The sequence below is a fragment of the Podarcis gaigeae genome (genome assembly GCF_964106915.1).
Source record: "Podarcis gaigeae genome assembly, chromosome: 3".
Lineage (NCBI taxonomy): Eukaryota > Metazoa > Chordata > Lepidosauria > Squamata > Lacertidae > Podarcis > Podarcis gaigeae.
This window is the reverse complement of record NC_139680.1, coordinates 34,859,348-34,873,250: the sequence shown is the minus strand read 5'-3', so window position 1 is coordinate 34,873,250 and position 13,903 is coordinate 34,859,348. Positions and strand designations below refer to the sequence as shown.

The following is a 13,903-nucleotide window of genomic DNA, read 5'->3' as shown; positions in this document are numbered from 1 at the left end:
GTTGAATAGCAGGCATAGGCAAACTCGGCCCTCCAGATGTTGGCCTACAACAGGACCAGTGGTCAGGGATGATGGGAATTAGTCCCAAAACATCTGGAGGGTTGAGTTTGTCTATGTTTGTTGAATAGCCTTCAGGTCCTAAGCATGACATAACTTCAATCGCACTGCTGAAATTTGCCATGACCCAGGCCTGATTTGTCAGGAACAGACATGCCAAAATCTGTTCATGGACATTTTGATTTCTTATTTGGGCTCTCACAACGTACTTCAGCCAAGGTTGAAAGTGTGTAAAATTGGAGTGGGCATAGGGCTGAAGGACAACAGGGACCATGAGTTACAAGGAGGATCAAATATCCACGCAGGGACTCCACTCCAATATTTTTATATAAAATTGGTCCATGCATGTTAATGTGAAATAAACCCTGGCTTTTAAGAAAAGTTAAGCTAAAATTCCCAGGTGGCTATATCTGTCTTGCCCTTCATACAGGATTTGTTGTCCATGAAGGTGGCTCTTCTATGATGTACCTTCAGTCAAAGAAAGATAGGAAATCATCAGCTGGTTATATCATTTAATTAACAAATGGTAGGCACAGAGAAGCCCTCCAGGTGTTGGAGTACAGTTCCCATCAGTCCTAGTCAGTACTGCTGGGGATAATGGCAGTTGTAGTCCAAAAACATCTGAAGGGCCACATACCCCCCATTTCTGGGAAAATCTGACATAGTAATGATAATGAATTCAGTCCCCTCTCTCACCTTGATCACCAAGATGCTGTTCCATTAATCCAGCTATTGCTTCCTGAATGTATTGGGTTCCCTAGTTGATATTTGAGAGACTAGCAGTCAAACACCCCTACTGGGAGCTCCAAATTAATTCTAATAATGGCCAACATTTTTAAGGACTGACCTTTCAGGGCAGCGTAGTATAGTGAAACTATTAGGGCAAGTTAACAAGTGATGTAATAAGCTTATGGTGGGCCCAATATCATTTTATTATAATGGTGAAACAACAACAAAATGCCCGCTTTGGATGTTTCCAGAGGGGGGCTTAATATTGTAAAAGGGTTGCAAACAGGTAATTGACAATAGTTTTTTTAAAAAAAATAATAATAATATTCTAATTTTTGTTTCATCAGTTCAAGAATTTCTGCTTGCACAACATAACTCCCCCCTCCATATCTTGTTCATTCCCTGAAACCTATTATGGGTCTCCCTCCAACCCACTGGAGAATATTTGTGGAGAGAATGGGGTGTACCTGAAGAGAGGAGGGACACAAGTTCTGTTGTGCAAGTGAAGATCCGGAACAAATCAGTTGCCTACCAGCCATAGGACTTTTCTTGGATTAAATTGGGAGATGGGGAGAATACAGGCTGGCATTTTGATGAAAGCAACATCAAGTGAATTTTGCAAAGTGTGAATTATGCAAAGTGTTTGCATACATGAGAAGCTCCCATAGGGGAGAACCCTGTGATATCTAAACTATTAACAATATAATAATTATTAACAACATAGGCTGTTATCATAAGGTAGACTTCAGTGTAGATATATTTCCTTTAGTTCTGAGGCATTTGCTCATCCAGTTTCTTAAAAGAAACTCCATGTTACAACAAACTGGATTACAAACCGGTATGTGTGTGAATACATATCGGTGCCATTTCTGCTTTGATTCTAAATTCAAGCCATTATGTATTTTAATGGCATCCTCAGAATAAACACACAATGTATTATATATATATCACAGCAACTCTTGAGATTTCTGCTTTTCTAATGAATCTATATGTGCATCTTCCAAATATTCATCAATAAAGTCCAGTTCACAGTTTGATTGGGAGAAATTGCTGTCCTGGATTAGTGACCATGGATTTTACAGGATGTGGGACATTGTAAGTTTATTCTTAATGGTGGATGGTATCTGACCAAATCGTGCTCAGAGAACTCACCTGACATGACTAGTTTAAGTCCGTCTCTAAATATGTACGCTGTACTCTCAATTTGACCCAAACACTCTCATACTGTAAACTGTCTCTTAAAGGAACACTATGAAACATGAAATAATAAGCAAGTGTAGCAAACCTGGTTCATTCATTATACAGAGAGAGAGAGAGATTTTCTTCAGACATGTTTGTTTCTTGGAATAATTTGGTATTTCGCATCTGTTTCCCCCCCCTCCTCCCCCCCCTCCAGAACTTTACGCAGGTATGGCATACAATTTCTGTACTTTCTGCATGGTGTCAAAGAGTGTGTCCTGTTTGTATTTGGCATGACTGCATGGCCTTGCTAATGTTATTGATTTGTGACTCTCCGGGGTCTGTGCTGAAGGTGCTAAGAGCTGCTTTTTCCAACCACAGGTTTTTTGAGGGGAGGGAGGACAGGAGCTCATGTTCCTCACTCATCTTGTGGAGGAAAACAATTCACATAATTTGATAACCACCATGAAACATGGCAAAAAATGCCCTTTCCATGGAATATTTTAGGGCTTCCCTGATTCCAAACACATATTTTTATGGTGACTGGATATGCTTTGAAAAATTAATTGCAAGGAGCAGTTTTTTGATCCAAAGCTCCTTCTGCTTACTTGAAGGAATGTGCACTCAACAGTGGGCCCTGAATTAGGGGCGACTGTTTACATTATAACGTTACCCTCCTGTGTTGAGGAAACTGGAGTGAGTGTCTCCTAGTAGTGAGCGAATCTTTGGATAACTTGGTTTGTGATGTGCATGCAGACTGCCTTCCTGGTGCAATGATTGCAGATGTCACAAATAGTCTAAGCAGCCTGGTAGATAGCACTGGAGAAGAGTCTGTAGTTGAGGTTTATGTTGGCACCATTAACATGGGGACATATTGTCGTGTGGTTTGGGAAGTAAAATTTAAGTTGCTAGGTAGGAGGAAAGCCATTCAATTCAAGGAAGATTTTTCTGAAATACTGTCTGTTCCAGGCTAGACAGTCACAGCTGAGTGAATGAGAGGAGGAAGAGGAGGGGGTTTGGGTTTGTTAGACACTGAGGAAATTTTGGTACAAGCAAGGCCTGTACAAAAAGAATAGGCTCCACCTGAACCAGGATGGCACTTAAAATAAAAAGGTGGCACAGTTGCTTTTAAACTGATTTGGGGGAGGAAAGCTGACAACAGTATCCAGACTAAATCAGACACCCCCACCAAGGATGGGGGGGAAGCATTTATGATCGTCCAAATCAAGGAGGGGAAGAACTAGGCACTAGAAGTGCAGGGGCAAGTGATAAGAAAAGACACGAAAGAAAACATTTAAGAAATTGGAGAACGGTTTTGGCACAGCACTAATAGAACAAATAATCCAACGGATGCAACTGATAGCAAGTTTAAAGCTGAATTTAGCCTTTGTTAAAGTCATCAGAAATCATTTTACAATATTCAGCCAAAGTTATAAAAAGCAAATCGTAAGGGCTTTTTTCTAGTATTTAGTTTGAAAATTTCACATCAAAAGCAAATAAAATTCTACCTTACATGTTTGACTCTTATTTCCTACAGTTCTCATGAGCATAGTATTAGTGGTGCATTCCAGAAAACATATTATTTAAAGCTACTAGGCTGAAATGGAGATTGATTAGAAATTATGATGTAGATTTCTTATATGCGGACAAATAGAAATAATTGTGGTCATTTGCTTTAGAGGTGCTAATAGCCCATCATTGGGAAAGTCAATGCTTTTCCTCACAAATCACAGCCCTGTCTTCAAGTAGTTACAAAGTCTCAGCTGTGTGTGACATTAGTCAACATCTTTCAGTGGCATTGTAATAGGCAGGAAAAAAATCCCACGCAATAATTTTCATTAGATTTCCCCCCCATAAAACCTTGAGGTGATTCACAGTAACCTTGAAAAACCTTTTAGCTTTGTTATTAGAAATGCAGTGACAGGAACAGAAAATGGGAGGTGTGGGGACACAACTATTGTGATACCAGACATGATGGAGTGCAAACACGGGGAACATTTGGGAAATGGGGGAGGGGAAATGTTCCTTTGCTGAAGTTTGCTGCTATTTTTAAATTGCACAAAAATATGATTTATATTCCCTGCCACCCCACCCCAACCTTGGCCACTGGAGAAAATATAAATGGAAAGTGACTTTAAATGCCACTCTCCCTGAAGAAAAACTAAAAGAGCTTTTATGACAGTTAACACTTAAAAATAAAAAAGGCAACACTTCTGTTCAGTGACAGTTTTGCATAGCTTACTCTGTCATGCATGCGGGAGCGTATCTGAAGTTGTGAAATTTCACACACGTATTTGGTCAATGTATTCTGTTCCAGAAACGTTTCTTTTTATGACTGTCCTTCGACACCAAATTTCCTGATTTCTCATGAAGAGAAATGCCACATTGTGTGTGCTGGGACATACTTACAGATGTGTTTATGTATTTGTGTGCATGTGTGCTTGACATGTACACATAAAGGAGGGGGGATGTATTTAATTGAATCTGTGAAGTATTCCCAGTGTTATCTAGTGAAAATTCCCAAGGATAGCCAGTCCTTTTGCCATGTGTTAGTGCTGCTGGATTGATAAAGATAGTGCTTTAAAAACAAACAGTTGCAGGAGAAATTATAGCACTTGATGCAAGCAGAGTAAAGAGGGAAGTGACAGTGTCTGTCATTTTGGGTGCACTGCGGAAATTCCCCACAGAGACGTAGTTCAGGCAGCATCATATTTTTTAAAAGAAGTTCTGTGAAGCTGACTCATACAGGGTCACTGCACAGCAGGAAAGAGATCAGCTGTTTACCCTTCGCTCTTGATTGCTTTGGTGCTCAGATCTCTCTGGAAACAGCTAACACAGGGCCTTCCCAACCCCACAAGACCCCCTGCCAAGGATTACGATTCCCAGCCCCCTCGGCTCCATTTCAGAGAGCCAAAGCCACACGCAGGAAGCTTTGCACTGACTACTGTGTTTGAAGCTCCAAAAAAGAAGAAGGAAGTTTTTCTGGGACTAGAAACCTGACACAACCCCAAGCAGTTCTCCAGCAGAGCACAAGCTAGAAGAAAAGGTGGACAGGTTATCGCTGGCTGTGCAGCTTCCTTTCCACTTTTACTCTATCAGGCCAGTACAGGAACAGCTGCTGGGCAGAGCTGAATGGCAACATCTTTTAGAAGGGGAGAAAATTAAAAGGGCCCCCAGAATTGACTTCAAGTGTCCACTCCTCTTCCTCCCAAAGGAGCAGGTCCTAAAGGGACTTTGAGGCAGCTCGCCTCACTAATCTGATCCTGAAGACACTGAGAACCAGCACTTGCATTCCCTTTTTGTATATTGGAGGTATGTGTGCAGGATCTCAAGCCATGCTGAATGTTCCTGCGTACAAGAAATATCCCTGTGCACAAAAACTAGTGTATCAGGAGAAACAGTCTAGAATGCTTCTCCCTAATAAACTCATTTTTAAAGGCACATAGCAATGATGGGGCTGTATAAGGAAGCGTCCCTTCATGTGACCCTCACCTAAAATCTAAAGTTGTACAGTGGTACCTCAGGTTGGAAACACCTCAGGATACAAACACCTCGGGTTACAGACTCCGCTACCCTGGAAGTAGTACCTTGGATTAAGAACTTTACCTCAGGATGAGGACAGAAATTGCGCGACAGCAGCGGGAGGCCCCATTAGTTAAAGTGGTCCTCAGTTTAAGAATGGTTTCAGGTTAAGAACGGACCTCCAGAACAAATTAAGTTCTTAACCAGAGGTACCACTGTATAGCCCAGGCAAAGGTTTGCAATCTCAGTGAAAACTAAGCATTTATTATTGCTGTTTGTGGCAAATGTCATCTGGTTTCCTTAAAACAAGCATCTGCTTCCAGTTAAGACTGTACAGCAGCGGCTGATAGCAATTTGAGTCCTGCTGTTTTTGATACTTCACTAATTCAATCACCTAATAGCATCAGGGGTTTTCTCGTTCCCCGATACTATCACAGAACAGTCATTTGACTCCTGGATAATCTCTTACTCATATACATTACAAATAAAACAAAGTAGGTGTAATTAGGAACTGTGCGAGGTATAATATTATTATACAAAATAGAGGCAGAATCTGTTATTCTACTTTTTTGAAGAAGAAAGTTCTTAAGCTACCATTATTAACATAGCTCTATGCTACTTCATATTTCCCTCCCCTGAGGAGAATGAAATAAGCATGAAGGTCAGGGGGGAAATATAAATTACTATATGTGAGCCTTCAGAATAGTATGCGGTCTTCAGCTGTTGATTTTAAAAAGCTTAAGAGTTTGACAGTCTGATAAGACTGAAGATTAAAGGAGGCCAAGCAGCCTGTCAAAATCATAAGGCAAGGAACTGTGGGTGTGGGGAAATTGCTGAACAAGCTTTGATTAAGTGGGGGAAAGGGGCAAAAACATTTAGATAGGCATATTAACTGCAGGCCTATAATGTAGAAAGCTGCAAGAGGATTTTAGAGGTTGGTCATGGCTGCACATATTGGTATCCATTCTATTCCTTGAAGGCTATAATTTCTTTGGGTTATGTTATATGAGCATGAAAGTCTTGTTTTCTTCTATACAAGTAAAGTAGGATTATTCAGCTTCTACCACCAGGCCAGCACTGCCTCCTATACCCCATGTTGATTTTTTAAAGTCCTTCTGGACACTGTAGTCCTATACACCAGCAGTGGAGAACATCTTTGACCCTCCAGATGTTTTTGGACTCAAACTCCCATCAGCTGCAGCCAGCATGACCACAAGTGATAAGCACTATAGTTGAGGATCAGCTGGAGGGCCACATAGGTTCCCTATCTCTGCTATACACACTTACCTGGAAGTAGTTCTCATTGTCCTCAATGGGATTTACTTATGTTGTTGGCATGTATAGGGTTGTAGGGTTCTGGGTTCTCTTAGTTCTGGAAGCTAATTGGATCCATCTATTTCCTTGGATGATGCTGTGGGTTAAACCACAGAGCCTAGGGCTTGCCGATCAGAAGGTCGGCAGTTCGAATCCCCGTGACTGGGTGAGCTCCCGTTGCTCGGTCCCAGCTCCTGCCAACCTAGCAGTTCGAAAGCACATCAAAGTGCAAGTAGATAAATAGGTACCGCTCCAGCAGGAAGATAAACGGCGTTTCTGTGCGCTGCTCTGGTTCGCCAGAAGCGACTTAGTCATGCTGGCCACATGACCCGAAAGCTGTACGCCGGCTCCCTCGGCCAATAAAGCGAGATGAGCGCCGCAACCCCAGAGTCAGTCATGACTGGACCTAATGGTCAGGGGTCCCTTTATCTTTTTATTTCCTTGGATGGACAACATAATTGGTTTGTTGCCCCGCCGCCGTAATTGAGATGCAAGAAGCAGGTCTTTCAATCAGGTAACTATATATATTTATGGGATTTATATCTTGCACAAATGATCAACAGGGTGGGTCACCAGTGCATAAAGTACAATAAAACAATAAAATACAGTTAGAAACATATTGGCACATCCAGATACCATATAACACCCAACATATTGAGAAGGCTTGTCTAAAGGCCTGAAGTCCTGGAAGGAGGGAACTGTGTGCTCCACAAGTGGGATGCCTTTGCAGAGAAAGCTCTTCAGCCTTCAGCTCATAACAAATGTAAACTCTCGACCTTTATAATAATATTATAAGCAGGACACTGCAGGGGGGGACACCAATGCTGTATAAGAATGGTATCTTTTCTTCAAAATATAGGGTTCAACAGTGGTATTTGTAGTATTTTGGGAAGTGATTCCCTAGGGAAGGGGACACTGGACTACAACTCCCATCATCCCTGTCCATTAGCCATACTTGCAGGGGCTGAATTCAACAGGTTCCCTGCCTTCTCCCTGTAGCATGGATCTGCTAGGAACTTTAAAAGTTGTATGTCTCATGAACCCCACCCTAAAAATCCTAAACATTGTATTTCTGTCGGGAGACATGGGGCTGCTAACAAGGAATCTAAGAAGTGCTATCATAAAACTACACGTCCCAGACTTCCTTGAGGGAAACCCGTGGCAATAATGCTAAAACACATTTAGTTTATAGTACAGATGGAGCCTTAAAAGTGATAAAAGGTAATAAAACAGGGGGGAAATGTCTCACAGAAGCATCATATGAGATAATATTGAACATGAAGATAATAGTATTCCGGTAATAAGTAGTACCTAGAGATTTGGCAGCATTAATTTTTTTCCCTATTAAAATTATTTTGCTAAATAATAACAAACAGAGTTCACCAGGGAGTGTGTCAGCTTCTTTTTAATTAGGTTTTTATCCACCAGGAGTGCTTTGATTCTTCTTCTTTTTTTCTATTGCATTATGCTTTCTGACTAAAGTGAAAATCTAATTTACTTATTTCATGTAACTCATAAATCACAGAGATGCTGAGGATTCTTTTTTTAAACATAGAAGTACAATAAAAAAGCTGTGGGGAAACTGAAGTTTTGAGACATATCTCATTAGAGCTTTTACTTTCATTTCCCTTGAAATATCAATCTTTATTGTAGTTCATATCCTAGTGGGTACAACCATGTATCTCTAAATTCCTTTGTCTTGTGAGGCACGATGTTTCCATCTAACACTGAACTTGAGTGGCCTCAATTTTTAAGTTTGGAACACAAAGGGGATATACAAAAATAATTCAATGGTGTCTGCATACTCAGGGGGACTCCGCAGGTAGGCAGAACTATGTAGGTTTGTATATTAAAATATATTCAATATTGTCTGACTTACATAGACACTAAAATCTGCATATTGTGTCCTCAGGAAACTATAGCTCATACACAATGTGGTGGCTAGGTTATTGACAGGTGACAGTGTCTGAGGACATAAAACACCATTGTTTAAAGGCAATGCTACAACTTGGGGCCAGATTATCTGAAGGAAAACCTTCTAAACAGATTTATGCAGTCAATAAGGTCATTAATATAGGCCCTTCTGGTTGTGTCCATCTGGTGATGTCCAGGAAAGGGGCCTTTTCTGTGGTGGCACCGACTCTCTAGAGTAGGCTTCCCCCAGAAATAAGGCATGTACAGTACCAAGATCAGCACAATTTCAGAAAAATGATGAAAACATGTCTATTCATGGTGGCTATTGGTGTCTAACACTATAAAAGATCAACAATTTTTTGACTGCTTGGTAGTATTTGATTATTTTAATTGTATATTTTATTATAACCACCTTAAGATGCACTTGTTAAAGAAAAATGGTCCAGCTAAAAGGAAGGGTGAACATAGCTCTAGGAGATGGTAAAATGAATTACAATGAATCTCTACAGATACGAAAATAGGCATTATAGGTGAATTAGCACTGAATGAAAGACATCTTGTTCATGATTATTCCATTGCGTGTTCAGACCCAGAGACCTCCCCCCTAAATAAAAACACATTTGACTCAAATTTTAGTTTTGGTTTTTGGCAGAATTTAGGCCACAACTTTATTGGTTACAGAAAAGTGAGTGGTTGCATAGGCTCTGGTTTGACTAGCTCCCTACACCCTTGCAGGTAGCGCTGACCCAGAGCTCCATCATAGGTCAGCCAAGGGTGAACACCTGAAGCAGGTGAAAAGCCTGGGAACAGACTCTGTTCACTCCTCAGATGCTCCCCTGGACTCAAGGCCTCTCCGGGGTTGACCAAACCAAGTTGAGTCCCTGGATTCCTTTAATGGAATATCTTTCACATAGGGATGGTGAGACCGTTCTCTCAATATTGTTGATAACCATAATATTTTAAGACACAGGCAAATACATGTTTCAGCAGGAAATTAATTTCAAGTACATAAACTCTATTTCAAGTACATAAACTCTACTCATAGGAAAACGTTGGAATTTGGCAAAGTATCTTTCTGAGCCAATCAGATTATTGGGTCCAAAAGCCAGACACACAACCAATGGAGAAGGACGTACATCATTCCTGAGTTACAGACACTGCTCAGGCTATGTGACATATAGTGGTACCTTGGTTCTCAAACACCTTGCTAGTCAAACACCTTGGTTCTCAAATGCTGAAATCCCAGAAGTAAGTGTTCTGGTTTTCGAATGTTTTTCGGAAGTCAAACATCTGATACGGCTGTCGGCTATTGTTTCTGGGGTGCCTGCACCAATCAGAAGTCGCGCCTTGGTTTTGAAACATTTTGGAACGGGTTAAGTTCGAGAACCAAGGTACCACTGTATTTGGTGCTTTTGTTTTTGCGTTTTTCTTTTTGAGGCTTTTTTGGTTAATTTGTTTTTGTGACTACAAACACTGTCTTATTTATTTTATAGTACAGTACATTGATTATTGCTGTCATTTTATGGATCAATGGTCTTGTTAGATAGTAAAATTCATGTTAAATTGCTGTTTTAGGGGTTGTTTTTAAAAGTCTGGAACAAATTAATCTGTTTTGCATTACTTTCTATGGTAATGCGCACCTTGGTTTGTGACACTGTATAAATGTTTGTTTATCAGATTTAAAAAACAACAACCCGTACATCTTAGTTTTATATGCATAGGCTACAGAAAAAAGAATTACTTTCTTGTTTCTAAAACTGAAGAGCAAAGAAATCCGGATTTGTGTTTTATTTTATGCATGAGGAGGGGGAGATAAAAGGATTAGAAAAGATTTTGTGCCAAGTGTCTTTAATTGGTTAACTTAGGATACAGTATGGCACAGGATAGGTAACAACCAGTTTATTAGTTAAATGGTGCCAACTTTTTTCTTCTTTTCATTCCAGGTTTTAATTGTGAATTCAGGCCCTGTGAGGGAGGGAATCCCTGTGAGAATGGAGCTGTGTGTCTGAAAGAGACGGACTTGGCTGCCTTTCCCCTTGGATTCCAGTGCCAGTGTCTGAAGGGCTTTGAAGGCCCACGCTGTGAGATCAACGTCAACGAGTGCAGCTCCAACCCTTGCTTCCATGGATATTGCTACGATGGTGAGTTTGGCATTTGTTTCTCCTTTTCGTGCAACCCTTGCAGCTGGATTTGAGACATTTCAGGGAGATCAGCAGATAACGCTCTCCAGTACGCGTGCCCTGGAAACAACTTTGCATCCTATTCCTGAAAGAAGGGGACTTTGCCAAGATGTCTCATTTCCTGGCACAGAGGTTTATCTTTCCAGAGGTCACCATTGAAGCTAATGAGAAATTCTAATGAGATGATTTTTTTTTTAAGTTGTCTCATCCGATGCTTCAATTAGCCCAAATGCCTTTTGTGCAATATATTTGATGTTGGGTAATTTTCAGGTGCTCAGAAACAGCTCCTCTGAGCAAGGAGGCACTGTTTGCAGTGAGTTTAACAAATAGGTTTGAATATTGTATTAAAATGAGATCAGGGCTGATCAGGGTGCTTGTCCAATGGGGTGGGATGGAGAGAGAAAAGGCCCTGTACCATGTTTACCAGAGTTTAAATCCCCGTGTGCATTTCAGCTCTCACCTTTTTTAAAGAAATGGAAGGATTATAAATATTACCATTAAATCTTTATTATGGGAACAAGCAAGGGAAAGCCAAATGTGAAGGGCAGTATGCTTTGTATATTTCACTTCATGGACTGATTGGAAATGGAAAAAAGTGTTCTGTTGAAAAGAGTTTTATAATGCCCTGAAACACTTGCAACGGTAAGACACAAGTTCCCATTAGATCTAAGTAGTAGAATTTTAGGATCATTTAGTGCCATCAAAATCAACATACCGTATTTTTCGCCCTATAGGATGCACTTTTTCCCCTCCAAAAATGAAGGGGAAATGTGTGTGCGTCCTATGGGGCGAATGCAGGCTTTCTCTGAAGCCTGGAGAGCGAGGGGGTCGGTACACACCGACCCCTCTCACTCTCCAGGCTTCAGGTAGCTATCCGCAAGCCGTGGGAGAGCTTTGGGCTTCACGCAGCTCTCCACTAGCCGTGGGAGAGCTGCGCAAAGTTGCGAAGCTCTCCCACGCTTGCAGATAGCAGCCTGTTCTGGGGGCTGGGGTCGGGGGAAGCCCGAGCTTCCCCCGCCCCAGCCCTGCACTTGGGGGGGAAATATTTTTTTTTCTTTATTTCCCCCCCAAAAAAACTAGGTGCGCCCTATGGGCCGGTGCACCCTATGGGGCGAAAAATACGGTAATTAAGGCAGTTTATTATACTGTAGTTGTTCAGCCAGAGGTAGACAGTGGACTAAAATGTTCAGCCAGAGGTAGACAGTGGAACAGCATGTCTGTATGTCCTCAGAATCTTCCAATACCTTAATCCCAAATAAATTATATTATAAGCAATAATGTTGTCAGAAGCATCAGTCAGTGTTCTGTAAACTCTAACCATAGATTCAAAGGTATCCATACTTTACATTCCCTGGGCATTTTAGTACAGTGCCCCATAAATCTGCCCTTGGTCAGTAACTTGGCCATTGTTTCTCTTCCCCTATGGGTTTTAAATACTTTAGATGGAGTGCCAATTCTGTTGTGAATTCTGTGGGAAAAGAGTAAAGAGAAGCACAGAAACATTTGTAATGGTTAAGCTCATGGCTGAGTCATCTGCCCATTTCTGACATGGTACAGACTGGGGTTGTCAGTGAACTAGGCCCAGAAAGCAATTCACAGGCACCAATCTAAATTCCCCAACTGCATCTCTTGTTTGGATGAAAAAATTGTTGTCCTCCTTGCCTGATAAAGGCTTTGCCTTTGATGATGGTGAAGTCCCACCATCTGTTGAATTGGTTTGCGTACAGCCTCACTTAATGACTGAATGTGTCTTAATTTTTGGGTGAAGAGGCTTTGCTAGTAGTATGATGTCATACCAACATTGTAGCAGAGCCACAACTGCTAATGGTCTTATGGTTATAGGTTTAGAGATTTTCTTTTGTATTTTCGCAATAGATAAGAGTATTCAAGTTACTCAGTATCAAAGAAGGAAGGCCATAGCCCAGTGGTTAGAGCTTCTTGCCTAAAGATTTCCTTCTATTCCACTTCTCTCTGGGATGCTCATCTTCACCAAGCATACTGATTTGCCCCCAGTGTTGGGCTCAGTAACACCTTCTTACTTTTTTCTGACATATAATGCCTCTAATCTTGCAACCTTCCCTCATGAGAGAGTTGCTCCAGTTACTTGATCACTTTGACTTCCCTTTTCTGTCTGTCCAGGTGGATATTTGTCTGACATGGTCCATTTTCAAGTTATATATATTGAACCATTTTATTTAACCAGCAACATAGGAAACTGCCGTATACTGCATCAAACTTGTGGCCCATTTAGCTCCCTATTGTCTACACCAGGGGTTGTCAACCTAGTCCCTACGGCCCACTAGTGGGCGTTTCAGGATTCTAGGTGTGTGGTAGGGGGTTCTACGGCACAAGCTGAATCCTCCTTCCATTGAGCACTGGTGGGCAGTAAGGAAATTTTACCATCAAGAAAGATGCATTATTGGGCATATAAAAAGGTTGACTACCCAGGGTCTAGACTGACTGGCAGTAGCTCTCCAAGGTTCTCTTCCAGCCCTACCTGGGCATGCTGGGGATGGGACCTGGGGTCTTTGCATGCAAAACAGCTGCTCAACCATTGAGCCCTTCCTCAAAAGCAGATTATCTAACAAAATGTATATACTGCTTGATTGTAAGAAAACCTCTAAGTTGTTTACAAATTAAACAAATTCATGGAGGATAAGAATAACAATGGTTACTAGATGTGCAAAAAGGAAAAGAAAAGAAATTGAAATTTCCATAGAAGTGGATATTCAGCATATATATATATATATATATATATATATATATATATATATAATTACTTGAAAGCTTACCCTTCAGGTTCAGATCTGAGTATCCGTGGAAGTAAATAACTACTGAGATGTGATAGACAAGTTAAAAAGGAGGTGAAGTGCTTTGCTTTAGCTCCATGTTATAACTGTGAATTAAGAAAAATCCAAGCGTCTTGAAAAAAAAAAAAAGTATTGGAACAAAGGGCTCCAAGCATTTAATGAGAGTAATAGCAGTTACATGTGCTGAGACTGAGTGAC

The 13,903-nt window shown here is 41.0% G+C and overlaps 1 protein-coding gene across 1 annotated transcript in view; it reads left to right on the top strand.

Annotated features, from left to right (window-relative positions):
- The window catches only part of EYS (eyes shut homolog), a 491,695-nt gene that overhangs the window by 33,823 nt on the left and 443,969 nt on the right, over window positions 1-13,903 (top strand). Inside the window, exon 7 of the mRNA XM_083729676.1 lies at window positions 10,659-10,856. Within this exon, the coding sequence (XP_083585802.1) occupies window positions 10,659-10,856 (198 nt within the window). The remainder of the gene's footprint in view (window positions 1-10,658; window positions 10,857-13,903) is intronic.